At 37.5% G+C, this 18271-nt stretch overlaps 1 protein-coding gene across 12 annotated transcripts in view; it reads right to left on the bottom strand.

Moving 5' to 3' along the window:
* L3MBTL3 (L3MBTL histone methyl-lysine binding protein 3) overlaps positions 1–18271 on the bottom strand; it is a 123646-nt gene that overhangs the window by 98856 nt on the left and 6519 nt on the right. For all 12 annotated transcript variants that reach the window (XM_015137467.3, XM_015137470.3, XM_078001196.1 and 9 more), the window contains exon 3: positions 507–623. In XM_015137467.3, the coding sequence (XP_014992953.1) occupies positions 507–608 (102 nt within the window). In that variant the 5' untranslated portion in view covers positions 609–623. The remainder of the gene's footprint in view (positions 1–506; positions 624–18271) is intronic.

Below are 18271 nucleotides of genomic sequence, written 5' to 3'. Positions count from 1 at the left end.
AACAGGTCCCTATATAAAAATCCATATTTACAGTATAATTTAAGAGAGGTGAAAAATCCTATTTATTCAATACTTTAATGTTATCCAGTTTTTAAATGAGAACTCTAGGACACAGAGATTGTGGCTATTCATTCAAAGTTACAAAGCCCATTACTACAAAATCAAAAAAAGATAGGTCTTCTAAGTCAGTCATTTCTATATTCATAGGCTGCCACGATAAGAGTCAAAACTGAGATGATCCTTCTTGAAACTATAAATCAATTTGTGCAAAATAAGCACATACTGCAGAAACAGTCCTTACTCCCCTAATCCAAGTGACAAAGGCTCTGCCATTCCATCAGCATTTCAAATTGTCTTGCACATTTATTGTGGAGGTCTAAGCATCATCTAAAACCCACACTATGATTAATGCCTTTAATTTTTATTTCACATATGTATCCAATTTTAAGTAAGCATGCACACAGATGCACACACACACATAATTGTATGTAATAGAGAGAGCTTACCTTTAAGTCACTTCCTGGTAACGTGCCCACTCCATCTTTCCAGTCCATAACACTGAATACATCAAACTCTTGACCACTTGTGCTAGAGGCAGATTCAGTCATGATTTATTTTTTAACCTTAAAGGGGAAAAGAAGGCATATCACTAAATATTACACACGGAAATCTGTTTTTAATTTAGTACTCATTAGTTCAGTTCCCCTTAATTACATAATTTTCTTCATCACAATATCCCATATTCCTAGATCTAAAAACAACTACTTCAAAAATATTAACACTTTTTTCCTAGTACAATCCTTGGAAAAGTATAGAGAAAAAATATTAATAAAAATTTCTAAGTTAAAAAATGTTATGGTAAACATTTTCTATTCACAAACAAAAGAAATGCATTGATTCAAGGCATATTCACTTAAAACAAAAAGTCATAATGCCATATGGATAGAATTCCTTGCCTGTAAGTAGTCTGTTTTCTGTTTTAAGACACTAGAAAAAAGTAGACATGGATAAAGGATAATCTGCCAATTTATTATTCTAGGAAATTGGAAAACAGTCTCAAATGTACAGCAAACACCCATTAAAAGTCTCTGTTAAGATAACCAATTTGGCTACCTAAACTGTGACAAAATTCCTAATTTTCATTTTCTAAAAAAATTGGAAAACAAATTTCCATTGATTGTAGTATTGATATTGTTCTGAGACTGTTGTCTGTGTAACATGAGAAAAACAAACAAGTAATTATGTTGTTATCATAGACAACTGAAGAAAGATTGACGGGTCCTAAATTTGAATGGAAGTGTCAGTATGAATTCATGATGTGTTTTATCTTTAGAAATATGTGTATTTTCTAGTTTTGTCCACTGAAACAATCTAGAAACAATCATCAATCAACAGTAATGAGCAGCCTAGCTTCAACTGTGGTGTCTAAATACCATTTCTCACAATTCTCCCCATAGAAGGAGTTGACTTTTGCTAAATAGCAGGAAATGTCCAAGATGAAAACTTAAACATCTTGTCAAACAAGAAAGCAAAGAAGCTATCAAAGACAATGGAAGTCATATCCAAAGAACTCAAGAGCCAACCTGAATAGGCCCCTTCTGGCCAAAGAAAGACAAAGTAGCATCCTTACTATCCTTACTAATTACTAGCTGCAGTGAACTGAAACACATCAGATAAATGTATATCCACAAGTTCATAATGACATTCAAAGCAAACAAATAAACCAAGAACACCTCATTGATCACCTTTTCAGGATTCAAGAAAACCAACTCACTATTTGGAAAAGGAAACACGGATTTATCCTGCCTTTCCAATGTGATCTGTATGTTAGAGTAACCACATCGTTGGGCAGATAAAGTTTCCCCTTAGAAAGAATTCCAGCTAATAAATGAAGAAAGAATGATAGAATATTATAAGTTGTAACCTTTAATAAATTAATGGTTCTAGGCAACGACTATCAATGGCTGCCAGGAATGTAAACCCAACACCATCTATGAAGTAGCCTTGCCAGGAAAAAACAAAATCAAACCTAATCTGATCAAGTCTATTTATAGAAGCTAGCAGAGAAAGAAAGCCTGTTAAATCACACCACAAAGATATAAGGAAGAAAATCCAGATTACCAGAAACTCTTTAGCAGCATTTCTCAAAGCATGCATTCCTCAAGGGTCTCTGAGACCCTTTCAAAAGGTCCAAAAAGTCAACTGTTTTCATAAAAATACTCACACATTCTTTGCTTTCTTCGCTGTGTCGACATTTGCACCAATGGTGCAAAACCAAGAGAGGATAAAATTGCTGGTGCAATGGCAATAACTGTAGTAGCAGCCATTGCATTCTTCCCCGCCATGCATGCACAGTAAATAAATGTCAGTTTCACTAAAGACCATTATTGATGAAGTAAAAATAATAAATGTTATTAAGTGTTGATATCTGAATATACATCTTTTTAATATTCTGTGCGATGAAATGCGAAGTACTTTGACATGCCAAAGTACCATGGATGCAAGCTCCTGATTTTTAATGGAATGCCTTTTTACTTAACAAGCTATATTTATTCGGGTTTGGATGTCTGGTAAATATTTTGTCAAAAATTAATGAAGTGGGCCTGTCAAATGAAGGAAAACACTAACAGTATTTGTAGCTAACAATTAAATTTGAACCTTCAAGAGAAAAATCAAAATTTTGTAAAACTTACAAGCATCACCATAAGCTTGCCAGCTTCCAGATGGCTAAAGACTTTTCTAAGGCAGTGGATGGGCGGTGATAGTAATGGATATGATTTTTAAAATATTTCATAATGAAATATGTCAACACTTGAAGATCTGCCCAACTCGGTTAAGCAAAAATTTCAAAATGACCAACGCATGATGGTACAAAATTATGCATAGGTAAATGATCCATTTAAAGTGCAAGATGGACCAACAGATTTTATTTATTTATTTATTTATTTATTTATTTATTTTGAGACAGTTTCGCTCTTAGTCACCCAGGCTGGAGAGTGCAGTGGCATGATCTCGGCTCACTGCAACCTCCACCTCCTGGCTTCAAGGAATTCTCCTGCCTCAGCCTCCCGAGTAGCTGGGATTACAGGTGCCCACCGCCACACCTGGCTAATTTTTTGTATTTTTAGTACAGACGGGGTTTCAACATGTTGGCCAGGCTGGTCTTAAGCTCCTGACCTCAAGTGATCCGCCTGCCTCGGCCTCCCAAAGTGCTGGGATTACAGGCATGAGCCACTGCACCTAGTCCCGACAGATTTTAATGTAACAGATCATGATTCATAATCAATCAGGTTCATTGGTAAGGTTTCAAACTGCACACTGCAACTAATCTTTAAGAAACTACCACAACCTGTCAAGTTTTAGTGTGGTAACTAAGAATGTCCACTATTAAATGAAAAGGCTATTAAAATATTCCTTCCTTTCCCAACCTCATACATGCATAAAACCAGATTTTTTTCATATACTTCAAGCAAAACAACGCAATGCAACAAGAATGCAGAAGCAGATATCCAGCTATCTTCTATTAAATTAGACATTAAAGAGATCTGCAAAAATGTTTAAAAATGCCATTTCTCTCATATTTCTTTTATTCTGGAAACTGTGATTATATTTCATTAAAATTATGCTTATATATGCTATCATGTACTGGTTTTACTGTTATTTTTAAATAGTTTAAACTATTTCTAATATAGCAAATATTGATATATATATATATAAACTATAAAAACAATACCTCTTTGAGCTTTCAACCATTTTTAAAAGTGAAAAGGAACTTGAGACCAAAATGTCTGAAAGCCAATACTGTAAACTACATAAAAAGATGGGCAAGGAAATATGAAATTTAGATGAAAAGGGATTTAAGAAACACATCAACCAATCACAATATTACAATTCATAGATATTCTGTGGACCTTGATTTAAACAAAAGATTATTAGACAGGAAGGAAAGTATGAATGCCAAAATGGGTATTTTATGATATTAAAGAAACACCGGTTTTTTTTAAGAGAAATGACAACATGTACTTTTAAAAGAGGAGTTGTTCCTTGTATTTTAGAGGTACAAATTGAAATGAAAAGATGAAATGATGTAATGTGAGAAATCTGCTGTAAATAATGGGATGAAGTGGTAGTAAGACTGGCAATGTGTTGCTAATTGTTAAGATGTGTAAAGGGTCCGTGATAGTTTTTATTCTACTACATCCTAGTTTTGTATATGCTTGAAAATTTTGTTCAAAAATTCAGGATTTTTTTGAAGTGCAGTCCCCTTACATATATAATATACACTCACTTTTAAATAGTCAATAGGAAAAACTTCTGTTTCTTTTAATTACAGCTAATTTCTACTGGAATTTACTAGATGCTTCAGTATTTTTTCTTCTGTTTTCCCCCGTAAGTAGAGAAAACATCAAATATTAGACATATTATTAAGCCTACTTCTGATCATTTCAAAGCTTACACAATCTAAATTTGAAGAAGAATCAGATTTTACAGACCTCAAAAGCACAAGCCACAAAAGCAAAAATAGACAACTGGGAATATATGAAACTAAAAAGATTCTGCACAGCAAAGGAAACAATCAACATAGTTAAGATAAAACCTACACAGTGGGAAAAGGTATTTCCAAACTATCCATCTGACAAGGGATTATATCCAGATTATATAAGAAGCTCAAACAACTCAGCAGCAAAAAAGCAAATAATCCAATTTGAAAATGGGGAAATGATCTACATAGATATTTCTCAAAAGAGGACATATAAATGGCCAACAGGTACATTTAAAAAAACGCTCAGAATCACTAATCATCAGATAAATACAAATTAAAACCACAAGGAGATATCATCTCACCCCAATTAAAATGGCAATTATCAAAAATGTAAAAGAAGAAATGCAGGTGAGGATGCAGAGAAAGGGGAGCTCCTATATATATTGTTAGTGGGAATACAGAGTAGTATGGCCATTACAGAAAACAGTATGGAGGATCCTCAAAAAATTAAAGACAGAAATACCATATGATCCAGCGATACCACTACAGGGTATATATCCAAAGGAAAAGAAATCAGTATAGCAGATATCTGCACTCCCATGTTTATTGCAGCACTATTCTCGATAGCCAAGATATGGAATCAACCTAAGTGTCCATGAGTGGATGAATGGATTTTAAAATGTGGTTTATATACACACAGGAATATTCAGCTATAAAAAAGAATGAAATTCTGTCATTTGTGACAGCGTGGATGAGCCTGAAGGACATTATGTTAAGTAGGTAGGCACAGAAAGACAAATATCACATGTTCTCATTCATATGTGAGAGCTAAAAAAGTCTCATAGAAGTAGAAAATAGAACAGTGGTTACTAGAGCCTGGGAAGGGTAGCGGGAGGGAGGGAATAGACAGAGGCTGATTAACTGGTATAAAACTACAGTTAAATAGGAGAAATAAGTTCTAGTGTTCTATAGCATAGGGGGTGAATATAGTTAAAAATAATTTACTGTATGTTTCAAAAGAGTTAGAAGAGTGGATTTTGAATATTCCCAAAACAATGAAATGATAAGTATTTGAAGTGAAGGATATCCCAATTACCTTGACTGGATCACTACACATGGTATGCACGTATCGAAATATCATATGTATACCATTAATGTGTACAATTATTATGCATCAATTAAAAGTAATTCTTTTAAAATAAGATTTCACTACCATTTAGATTGTGCCTCAAAACAGGACCTAGGATGTAAAGGGCTGATGAAGAATTAATCTAATCAATAATAGAAACATGAAATGAATTAAGACTTAGTATGACTTCTCTCTCACTAAATAGGTAACAACCAGCAATGATATAGACTCCCTATGAAGTGATGTTTAAGGGTGGTAACTTTTTTTTTTGATAGACAGTAGAGTGATAGAGTATCTTCCCCCTGGTGGATAAACTTGGTAATATCCAAGTGATCCTTTAATAAAAAAAAGTTTTACTGTTCTTTCTGGTAAAATCTCTAGATAACCATTTCCATTATTTTCTTTGGCAAGTACACTTTAAGGAAATTTAGTGAAATTATCTTATAGTATGAAATTGTCAGCTGTGACTATCCTGGTTATTACAGTTTCCATAAATATAATAGCATTTGATAATAGCATTTGTTCACCAGATACTGTGTCAGGCACAACACACACTTTTGTAAGTTTGATTCAATCTTACCTTCTTTCAGAAAAGGATTCAAAGTAGCAACTTACATATATTATTTCAATAATTTCTTTTTCAGAAAAAGAGGTATTTTATCATCCCTCTAGTCTACATTGAAGAAACTGAGGTGCAGAAAGATTTGGTAACTCAACCAAAACCACAGCCGGTAGCATGGCCAGCATTTGAACCCAGGTCAGTCTGATTCCAACAGTGAGCTTTCTTTGTCAACCATTGTTTAACATTTACAGAGCTTTGTCCCCCTCTGAAAATCTGGCAAAATCTACTTTCACCAGAATATGGTACACCTCAGAACATGACAAAACTAGTTTACTGGGCCAAAGTTCTTAATATAAATATCAAGTCCACATCAGTGCAACATGTATCTGATAAAGTACCTTCAAAGTACATGCTTATTAACAAAATGTCAGTAAGACATACAGATGCCACAAATAGATTTTTAGTCTTTTTCTACCTAAAAACCATATATGTATAAAATTCACAGTAGCAAAATCCTGTCTGACAGGAGGAACAGAAAGTAGCAGATATCTAAAAGCTAGCACGATACATAACCTGCAGTAAATGTTCACGTTTTAAGAAATACTCAGAATATGCCTTTGCCATATGAAACAGTAGTAACGTTACACAATGTACCCTGCCTGAAAACATGTATCTAATATTTGTAAAAATTGTTTTCACCCATATTTTCATTCTGAGGTTTGTAGAGATTCTGTATACAGTATTATAGCATAAAAATATTTACTATGTTGTCTTTCTCATCATCTAATTTTGAAGCCTATGGGTACTTTCATTATCACAAGACGACTGAATGGCTACAACAGATTGCTTTTCCACCATCTATCAATGAGGTAGAACAGCCAGCAATCAATATTATTTTAAGAAAAGCGGCTTCTAAGACACCCCAAGTCTTCCTCCCTTGTTGTCTCTCTCTGTAAATGTGTACACTTGCATACAAACATACAAAGTCCTTTACTTCAACAATTTGTGTTCCTAAGACTCGGTAAATTTTTGCAGTACTTAGAAATGCTCTCATTGTGTTTTGTTCTTGTAAGTATCACCTGGTGCTACACCATAATCCACCTGTATTCCACAGGCCACACACACACACACACAAACAGGTAAGAGAGTCACAATGCAAGTCACAAACACTATTTCTCCTTCTGCAGAAAACCCCATCACAATTTTTTTTGTTGTTGTTAAATGGTGCTGAGATTTGCTAAGGAAGTATCTTAAAAGTACACCCTGATGGGTCCTCTGTGCTACCAGACAAGAGGCAGCATTTTCCTCCTCATCTCCTCTAACTCCTATTGGACTCCAGCCACTACTAATGTCAGAAGAGGTAAGTTTGGGGTTCAGATGTCCACCAAATGCATCAGAGCAGCTTCTGATTCCCACTAATACGTATATGTCATGGCTGACCATGGCTGCAACCAAAGGCATTGATACCCAGCGTGCTGCTACCACTGCCCACTGTGGATGTCATGTCAAGGAGCCGATGACTACTGAAGACAGAGACCACTACTGCTGGCACTAGTGCAAAAGTATTGCACTCTGAAAGTCCCTGCTTTGTGAAACAATTTGCTTTTATTACAATGTTCTTCCCCTCAGCCTCCAACAAAAGGGCTGGAGAACAGACTAAATGACATATGACACTTTCTTCAGAATTACCTCCCATCTCTCTCCTATACCACTCCTCATCTCCAAACCAAAGTTGTGAAACCTGACTCTCCCTTGAGATATTCTATCTCCTGGATGAACCTCCTCACTCACTCATGTAAATAAATCCCTGGCAGCCCCGGTCTACCATGTACCACTTACATCAGGTGGTAATTAAACTAGTTAATATCTGATATTCAAAAACCCCTATAACACTTTCTATTCAAAAACCCCTATGAGGAAGCACACCACTCATATATTGATGCTGGCTCCTTTTTCGTGTCTGTTGAATGTTTAAATAATTTTTTTAATGAATAAAAATGAGTTTTTAAATCCAGTTTCATGTTTATTTCAAAGCGTATATTATAAAAGGCATGTCTTCCCATGAAAATATTTGTTATTAATGCCAACAACTGAAGCTGCAGCACAGACGTCAGGAAGGAAAATCCAGTTCCACAAAGCTCTCTGGTAACTTAACTAGTACTCGTTAACTATATGTGCACATTCATCAGCTCAACAGAAGGATGAGAGGAGGAGGTGTAGGGTTCACTCCTCCACCACTCAGGTATGCATTCGCAGACTGTGTATTTATGGTTCCTACCATTCCTGAGTGACACCTGGAAGTTGCTGTGACATTTAGTAATTTGTCATTTTGCAGAGACATGATTCTGAATCACACATGCCATAAAGCTGGGGCAAGGGCAAGTTGTCCAGCCTGGCTGAGACCCAGGCATGCTCTTAGTCATAGTGCTTAGTCTCAGTGCTATGAACACTGTAAATAAAGTGATAAAAACTGTATCTTTTTAAGAAATGAAACAAAATTAACTGCTGGTTGAGTCTAGTGTTGATGACAGAATGAAGGGAGTATGGGGATGTTTATGAAAGCGATAGGCTAGCCACAAAATAGAAGTTTCAGATGAATTAAAGACTGAAATGTCAAATGCAATGATGACTCAGACACATTGTGTGAACAAAACTACCAAATGCTCCAAAAGGAAATAAGTAGAAAGGATGTGTGAATTTGTTTCAATAAGTGCTCCAGACAGTACACAAATCAGTCATCAAGTGACATAAGTATTTAGGGGTCCAGAGAGACCATTTAAATTTTTCAATTCTTCTTTAGCAATTTTATGGAAGGAATTATGTGCTAAAATGATTTTTTTTTTCAAGTTGAGAATTGTGACTGGCTTCGGACATCGACCTCACAAATGTCAAGAATCTACTGTATCTCATTTTGACTAGCGATAAACAGTTTGTGTGTCCTTCATAATCTTTCCTTCCTACCACTTCTTTGCTCCTATCTGCCAGCAGTGGATAAAACAGAGCTCAGAGTGAGGAGCAGGGACTCCTACGAGCTGGGTTCCTGCAGCATATTCAAAATAAAGAGCCTGCCTGGGGCTGAGATGAAGGGAAGATACCAGTCCTCTGAGATATAAGCAGCACAACCTAGGAGGTGCACAGCACAAAGCAAAAGAGCGGGCCCTGCCTGTAACCCAAAAGTCTGCACCTGCAGATAAGGGAAGAAATACGGATTACTGAGAAAGGGTATTGACTGTAGTCTGACCATTCCTGGTCAAACCATTGTTCTCCAAATATTGTCTTTAAAAGAATGGCTAGCTAATATTCCTCAAGACCAGTTAAATAGTTTTAATAATCTTACAGTTGCTTTTTCTTAAGAGCTGCATTTTATAGCTTCATAGTTAACAATTACATTTTTCAAAAATAAGGTATAGAGATGCTATGGTTATGAGTTGAGAGTGGTTGTAAAATGAGAGTAGACATTACCTTAAAAGCAGCATCTGAGAATCAGATTCAAATTCTGTCATTCAGATAACAGGCCTGAGATCAGTGCCTGGTGTCAAGGAACTGAACTTGCCAGTTTTTGGTTAAAAGGGCAGTGTATCTTTTGTAAACAGTGTGTCAGGAATACTAACCCTAAAATCATTACTATGAACCAAACAAAAATGACAACTATGCTGAGGAGGAAGACAGCAATGAGAAAAGCCAACACCCACTGTAGAATCCAACACCTTGTTGCTATGATGCCTACTATGTAACACCATCAACTCAAGATGATTTTTTGTTTACTTTATAGAAATCATCTTTGGTCGCTAATCGCTAACTGTCGAACCTGGTGCAGAATGACATACTCAAAACTCCTAAATGTCATTCTTCAGTAACATCATCTACGAGTCTCCCCACTGCTAATCACCTTATGAATGCAGCATATAAAACAGCTTTGGGCCTCCCCACCCCACTCACCCAGCTCCCGTCATCCTTTCATAGGTGCAAACCAAATGCTTCATTGATTATCCTCAAGATTTGCTGTACGTACTCTTACAGTTCCTCTTTCCATCCCCTACCCTTCCTTCAGCTACTTCCTTCTTTTCCTCCTCTTCGTATCACTTTCCAAAGTTTGACAATTACTCACTCCATGACTTCCAACAAATCAATCTCTCATTTTTTGCACATTTTTGAGACAGGGTCTTGTTCTGTTGCCCATGCTGGAATGCAGTGGTACAATCATGGATCACCGCAGCCTCAACCTCCTGGGCTCAAGCAGGCCTACCACCTTAGTCTGCCAAGGAGCCAGTACTACAGGTGCATACCAGCACACCCGGCTAATGTTTTAAATTTTTTGTAGAGATGGGGGTCTCACTATGTTGCCCAGGCTGGTTTCAAACTGCAGGCCTCAAGCAATTCTCCCACCTTGGCCTCCCAAAGTGCAAGGACTACAAGTGTGAGCCACCATGCCTAGCCTGATCTCTTAAAGTCTCAATTTCCCCATGTGTAAAATGTAAAGAATAACAGAACCTTTCTTCAAAATTCATTGAGTAATGGTGAAGACAGATGAGATAGGCCAGGTAATAACACAGCATAGTACTTACCAGATACTAAACAGTCAATAAAAAGTTAGCTTCTTGTTATAATTATCTGGTTTAACAATTATTCAAATTCATGAAAGCCACTCAGTGACCTTAAAAAAAAATTACGCAGTGGCTTGCTTATTTATTCATAGAGACAGGATCTCACTCTGTTTTCCAGCCTGGAGTACAATAGCACAAACATAGCTCACTACAGCCTCAGCCTCCCAGGCTCAAACACTCCTCCCACCTCAGCCTCTAGAGTAGCTGGGACTACAGACACACACTACTCTAGGTTATTTTAAAAAATCATTTTATTTGAGTAACATCTATGGTAGTAAGCCATTTGTGTTCAAACCTTTGTCACAAGATGTGAAGATCACTACCTAAAAAGTAGGTATGATCAAGTGTGGTGGTTCGCACCCATACTTTCAGCACTTTGGGAGGCTAAGGCAGGAGGATCGCCTGAGGCCAGTGGTTCAAGACCAGCCTGGGCAACATAGTGAGACCCCATACCTACAAGAAAATGCAAAAATCAGCCGGGCATGGTGTTGCACACCTATGGTCTCAGCTACTCCAGAGGCGGAGCAGGTGTGATCGCTTTGAGCCCAGGAGTTTCAGGCTTCAGTGAGCTATGATCACACCACTGTACTCCAGCCTAGGTAACAGAGTGAAGCTTTGTCTCACCAAAAAAAAAAAAAAAAAAGTAGATACATTATTTTTATTTAATACTATTACTATAATAGTAATATTTATTTTTATAGTAATAATTCCTCATATTTATATGGCACCAGAAAAGACTGCCAATTTCTTTATAAAGCAACACATCTGAAGTGACAGTGAAGGCTTAGCCACATGAAGAAGGTACTGGACCTGAAGCTCAGGCCCTCTTTCCAGAGGATACCCTGTCCTTGGAGGAGCCTAATGAATGGTCACCATGCCGGTCTGACTGCACTTAAACAAGACTAAAGGCCAGGGCAACATTCCGCAAAGTCTGCTCCCCAAAACACAACTTTTCAAAGACCATTTATTCACGTCCCCTGAGAAAGGGGTTTGTGGTAAAAGAAATGTCTAATACCCTACGGTCTTTGGGAGATGTCCAGGGCACACTGATGTGCAACCATCTGTGGAGTGCCTTCCCAGCCAAAGTTTCCCAGAGTCACTGAGTCTTGGCACGATTATCACATCACATCAAGTTCCATGGGATCCCTCATTTGGAAGGCACTGAGCTACAGAAAACAAATTCAGGAAATCACATGAAAGTAAGGTACTGTTTTAGAGGATAGAGTTTATTCATCTTCAAGTTGGATTCAACTACAAGGATGCTACCTTCTAATCTAGCTCCCAGTCTGAACCTGTTTGTTGGTGTAGTGTCTAATACCAGGGAAGGTCCTCAGGACTTGTAAGTACTTTGAGTCCAGACTTGAGAAAGTGATTCTGAGAAACGTATGGCCCCTGCCTCCTAAGACCTCCCTATAGCTCTCAGATTTAGTTTGTGATGACCTTCTTTTACCTCCACGACACCAGAGAAATACAGTCATTAATGGAAGGACTCATGTATCCACAAATACAAGGTCACATGGGGTAATCGTACAAAACCCATAAGCCTAACAAACATGAAAGGGAAACAAACATGGTGGGGCACATGAGTTTCTTCAATGCTTTGTCATTTTTAAAGGGTATCGTCAATACCAGCCTATTTGACCCTCATAACTACTTTCTTAAGACTGATAAACATTATCATCCTCATTTCACAGATGAGAAAATTGAGGTCACCCAGCTAAGAAACAGATTTTATCTTCCAAGACGTTGCCAACACATTGTATTTTAGTCAACCTAGAAGACAACTTAATGTAATGGAAAGCAAAGGCTTTGGAGCCCCAGTGCCTGGGTTGAAATCGTTGAAATCTTTTTTTTTTTTTTTTTTTTTGAGACAGAATCTCGCTCTGTTGCCCAGGCTAGAATGCAGGGGCGAGATCTCAGCTCACTGCCAGCTCTGCCTCCCGGGTTCACGCCGTTCTCCTGCCTCAGCCTCCCGAGTAGCTGGGACTACAGGCACCCGCCACCATGCCCGGCTAATTTTTCGCATTTTGTTTAGTAGAGACGGGGTTTCACCGTGTTTAGCCAGGATGGTCTCGATCTCCTGACCTCGTGATCCGTCTGCCTCGGCCTCCCAAAGTGCTGGGATGACAGGCGTGAGACGCCGCACCCAGACGGGTTTAAAACTTGCTTCACAATTTACTAGCTATATAATCGTAGCCAGGGTACCTAACCTTTCTTGAGCTTTAGCTCCTTCATCTGTAAAATGGGTTAGGTATATTTACTCCATCGAGGTGTAAACACTTTAAAAAAAAAAAAAAATATGCACACTAGAGTGCTTTGCACATAGTGAATGCTTGGTATATAAAAGTTACAGTTATTCTAAAGAAAAGACAAGTGGCCGGGAGAGGTGGCTCACTTCTGTAATCCCAGCACTTTGGGAGGCCAAGGCAGGCAAATCAAAAATGGTCAGGAGTTCAAGACCAGCCTGGCCAACATGGTGAAACCCTATCTCTACTGAAAATACAAAAATTAGCTGGGTGTGGTGGTGACTGAAAATACAAAAATTAGTTGGGCGTGGTGGTGCACGCCTATAGTCCTGGCTACTGTAGATGCTGAAGCACGAGAATCGCTTGAACCCAGGAGGCGGAGCTTGCAGTGAGCCAAGATCACACCACCCACTGCACTCCAGCCTGGGCGACAGAGTGGGACTCTGAGTCAAAAAGAGAAGGGCAGGGCAGGGGAGGGCAGGGGAGCAGAGGGGAGGGGAGGAGCTCTCCAGGGTACACATGACCTCCAAGCACCAGTTTATCAGATCTCTGAAGTCTCACAGGGCAGAGGAATGAAAACTGTACCAAGGCCAATACCTTTACATCGAAAAAGGCCTATTTAATTTCTCAGGAGTCCAGATATGAGGATAGGGAAGGTGGGCAGCAGGGCAGTCAAAAACAATGATACGACTCAGATTTCACGGACAAGTAGATTTCAAAGTGAATTTGGGAGACTGATATAAGGTCAATAGCTGTTAGTTTTGCCAAGTTCTTATAAAGAAAAAAAAAATGTAACTGCCAACAAAATAAAAACGACATAATTTCTGAGAAACTACTCAAGACTAAGCCATTGGCAATCTTACTATGACGTTTTTGCTGAGGAGGCAGAAAAACGTCCTCACATACCAAATGTGGTTCCAGGACCTGCTTTCAAGAGAGCTGGTACAGCGGCAAACAGAAAGTGCTGTGAGAGATTAAAGCAAGAGGCCAGTACAAAAAAGAGAGATGAAAGCTCTGGGTCATCATCCCCAAAGGGGCTACAGTGGGAGTGTTTCTCTATAGGAGCACTGGAGTATGTATGTGCAAGTAAGATGCCAGGACCAGGACATAAGGGGGCTGGGAGGACAGAATCTATACACTGATTATAATGCTCATGACATTGTATCTTGATCATCTACTTACAGGAGGTTTTGAAGCAGAGAGACCTTGATTTACCCATTTTGTTATCTCTTATGAATATCCTTAGTAGGTACTGATAAAACTTATCAAATGAATCAATAAAAGAGAAGAGGAAAATACAATACACTACTGGAGGGGAATGGAAGGGGCTTGGGGACAGGAAAAATCAGAGAAAGACCTTCATCTGTCCATCTAGCTCATATTCTCCAGTGAAAATTCTAACTAGGCTGCTAAGTATTTGTTTACCTCTTTGGCAGAAGCATAACATCACCACTCCAAGAAACTCTCCTTATATAAGTGTCAGTGGAGAACACATCAAAAGAAGTTAAATTCAAACCTCTTAAACAGACTTATTCAATAAGGATAAGAGAAAAATCTAAACTCACACTTAAAGCATCTCTCAACAAACACACATTGCTACGAAGAAAAATATTCCTTTCAAATCAAGCATGACAGAGACCAGCTTTGATATTCTACTCACCCTGCCTGATAAGAACTCTGAATCACACACATATTGGAATTAATGTCTGTTGTGGAGAGATGTGAAATCTGCCCTAAGGACCTAAGTTCATAGATTTCAGGCAGGAAAAACTCTAGATCATTATTACAATGTGAGAACTGAAATCTTAGCAGCATCAAGAACAAATCCTTGAGAAGCTGGGTCTTCCGTTCTCATCCATCCCTGCAGAGGAAACACCTGAGTGTGAACTAATCCATGCTGCCTTTAAACATGAAATCAGTCATTACAGCGGTTCCACCTTATTGATATTTTCTCAGAAACGCTGTCCCTTTTTCTACTAGTCATATTTTAATGTGAACGATCCTATTTATAATGTCGCTATGGTCTCTCTGATTTGCTACCTTGTCTGCCATGGAGATCATATGCAAAGGGTAGTCACCAAAGGCAACCTTTACAAAATCTCAACTTCCTGCCCTTCTGTGTTACTGTAAGAAGGACGAATTATTTGAGATTCTGTGGCCTAACCTACTTACTTCCTCTAAAGAAGGAACAGAAAATGAAAAATGCCTTTCAAGAAAGAAAAAAAAAAAAAAAGGTACACAGAAAGTGAAATCACAAACTGACATTAACGGGCCTATGGCATATTTAATAGACTCTCATTAAATGCTCTTATTTGAAATTCATGTTCAACGTACAGACTATATCTCAATTTGAGCCAGAAATATTTTTTAAAGTGCTATCATATCATCAACATACTATACTAGAAGGGTAATAATAGAAATTTTACACCCATTAGAGGGATTCAAGGGCCATAAAAAGAACAAAAACCTGACACAGATATTTCTATGCATATGCTAAATATGCATGAACTGAAATTTAAAAAGAAAAACTAAAAGTACTCTCTTGTTCTTTTTTATTTTACTTCATAATTTTTAATGCTAAAAGTAGTATCTTCTTTTTTCTTATTTTGCTTCATATTTTTATAGAACATAAAGCTAAAATTAAAAGATTTACACTTGATTTCTCTTTTGCATGTAATGAATTAGATTTGGCTAGATTTTTTTTTTCTTTCACAGAAGTCTACGGGCTTATCTCGATAACCATTTGTAGCCAACCTGCTTATCAACAGACTGAACAGCTAAGCCTCAAGTCCACCCAATTAGACCACAAACCAATACAGTTAATTACTAAGATCATTTAATAACCAGACCAGATTGACCACCTAGGAATTTCAATTCACTATTCAGGGTTCAACAGTGTAATGGATGGAGAAAAATAATCAACTGATTTTGGTGCCTGAGCAATCATACCCAAAATGTTCTGGTAGCTAAACTAGCTTAATTCCACAAAATTTATATAATATAAAGATATGGTCCAGCCTTTAAAAGGTCTGGTACACAGTATATGCTCAAAAAATGTATTAAATAGAACTTCAACAAAAGAGAAGCAGCCCATTACCTTGTAATCAATGCCCACAATGGCATCCTTCTAAGTCAAACTGAAGATCTGCTTGATCCACCGTAACTCATATAACAGAGAGATATAATTCCTATTGCAATACAAAACCACCCGATGAGTCAAAATAGACTCTTCACCTCATTTTGCAAACATGGGACATACTCTTTTGGTTACAGTGTATAACATCAGTAATTATAGCACTCTTGCTCAGGATCTTAGTCATATTCCCTGTTTTCATCTTTTACTTTGATTCTAGGACACATTTCTACCACACCACCCCTCCATTTTCTCCCCACCATTGTCTCTCTTATTTTAATTTTCTTCTTTCCTTTTACAATCCTGGCTTTAGAGTAAATTTCATAACCTACTGAGCCTACCTTGGTAGATTCAGGTCCCACTCTTTCATTGACTGACTGCTTTATATATATATATTTTTTTCATAACTAGTCCTACTACCTTATTGGATCTCTTCCTACAAAGAACAAAAGAAATCTTTATATAAATAAGCCCAGTGTTTCCCAAACCTATTCTGAGTAATGTTTTATCAACAGTTTGTGATTATTTCAAGGCCATGGGCTAGACCAAGGTGTTCTTTTCAGAATAATTCAATAATTGGTCTTTTCTCAATTCTTGGTTTTGAAAAGAAAAAAAAGAAGAAAGTAAAGCCAGTTTTTCTTCCCATCTATTTTTCTTATACCTGTTCATTATTGCTCATCTTAGTAAACCAATGTAAAAGAGCACATACATTAATCTGGAAATGTGTTGTTTTTAAAATATTCTGTGTGTTACTATTTTGAAAATCAAAAACCTAAAGATATATCAATCATATGCCAGTATCATTTTCCCTGACTCCACCCCTTTCAAACTGCATGATATGAACAAGTTACTAAGTAACTCTGAGCACCAGCTTGCTCTAAAAGACAAAAAATAATACCCAGTGCTCGAGGTCAGTGAAAGTATGAGAGGTAACAGTCAGTGCCTAGAACAGTACCCATACAGAAAGCACTCGAAGTATTTTTGGATGAATAAATAAATATAAAGCATCTAGCTTAATGCTTGATCTTCAGAAGGCACTTGATATACAATTGCACTTAACATTGTATATCAACACTTCATAGTGTTTTGCAAAGAGCAACCCCGTCTGCCGGGTCCTATCACAGGAACACATTTCCCACCACATCCAGAGATGCCATCACAGTGTCTACAGCATTTATCTACCATTCACCCATACTTAACCATGGCTTTGTTTTGTTAATTGCCATCATATGTGCATGGGTTATCTCCCCAACTAGATTAGGAACACACTGAGCCCAAGGATTGATGCTCGATGTCTTTGTAGCCCCAACACATACATTCATTCAACCCTGCTGTTAATTGTTGATTTTGTGAAGCAGTTCACAACAGTAATTTACACAAAATAGAGGCTCAATAAATATCTGTTGGTGGAACACAAAACACTGATTTACAGTGTATATGGGAGAAAGAATAATAAGGCAGAAGACATTTTACTGTTACATATAATATGCATGCCATTCTTTTAATAACCATCCAACTAATTAATTCCAAGTCTACTCAGAAAGAAACTACAGCTTATGAAGAAAGTTCCCTCATCCAAGATCACCCAACTTAACTTTACTCAAGTTCCTCTCAAAGATCCTTGTTCATTCCTCCAAACTATCTTGTCTCCCAAATGGGAATTTTCTAAAGGTCTTCCCCAATTTTACTTCATAAATCAAGCTTAGTTACATACCAAGGATACCCTTTCCTGGTGCTTCTTTTCATTCACCCACTGCATAGCTGCCACAGTCAATACAAATCCGTTCGTAATTTCCCACTATTGATTTACATCGACAACCATCAATGAAATAATTTAATACAGTAAAGAGATAATCTGAGAATATTCCTATTAGATAATTAAGCCCTTTACAAAATGTATCTTCCATGGATCCACTGAACTTCAAGATGTCACGTATAAATGTGCACACATATGAACGTATAAATAGTTCTCTCTAAATACAGTATCTTTACCTATGTTATAAGCATCCCCAAATCCTTGTAAGGAACAAATCCCTCAATAGTAGCAAGTGGTAACACTGGAAGACAGTGTAGATCTTCACCAGAAAGTCACCTTGCCAACACACTGGTCAAAG

This window comes from Macaca mulatta, chromosome 4, assembly GCF_049350105.2.
Source record: "Macaca mulatta isolate MMU2019108-1 chromosome 4, T2T-MMU8v2.0, whole genome shotgun sequence".
Lineage (NCBI taxonomy): Eukaryota > Metazoa > Chordata > Mammalia > Primates > Cercopithecidae > Macaca > Macaca mulatta.
This window is presented reverse-complemented; position numbering and strand designations above follow the sequence as displayed.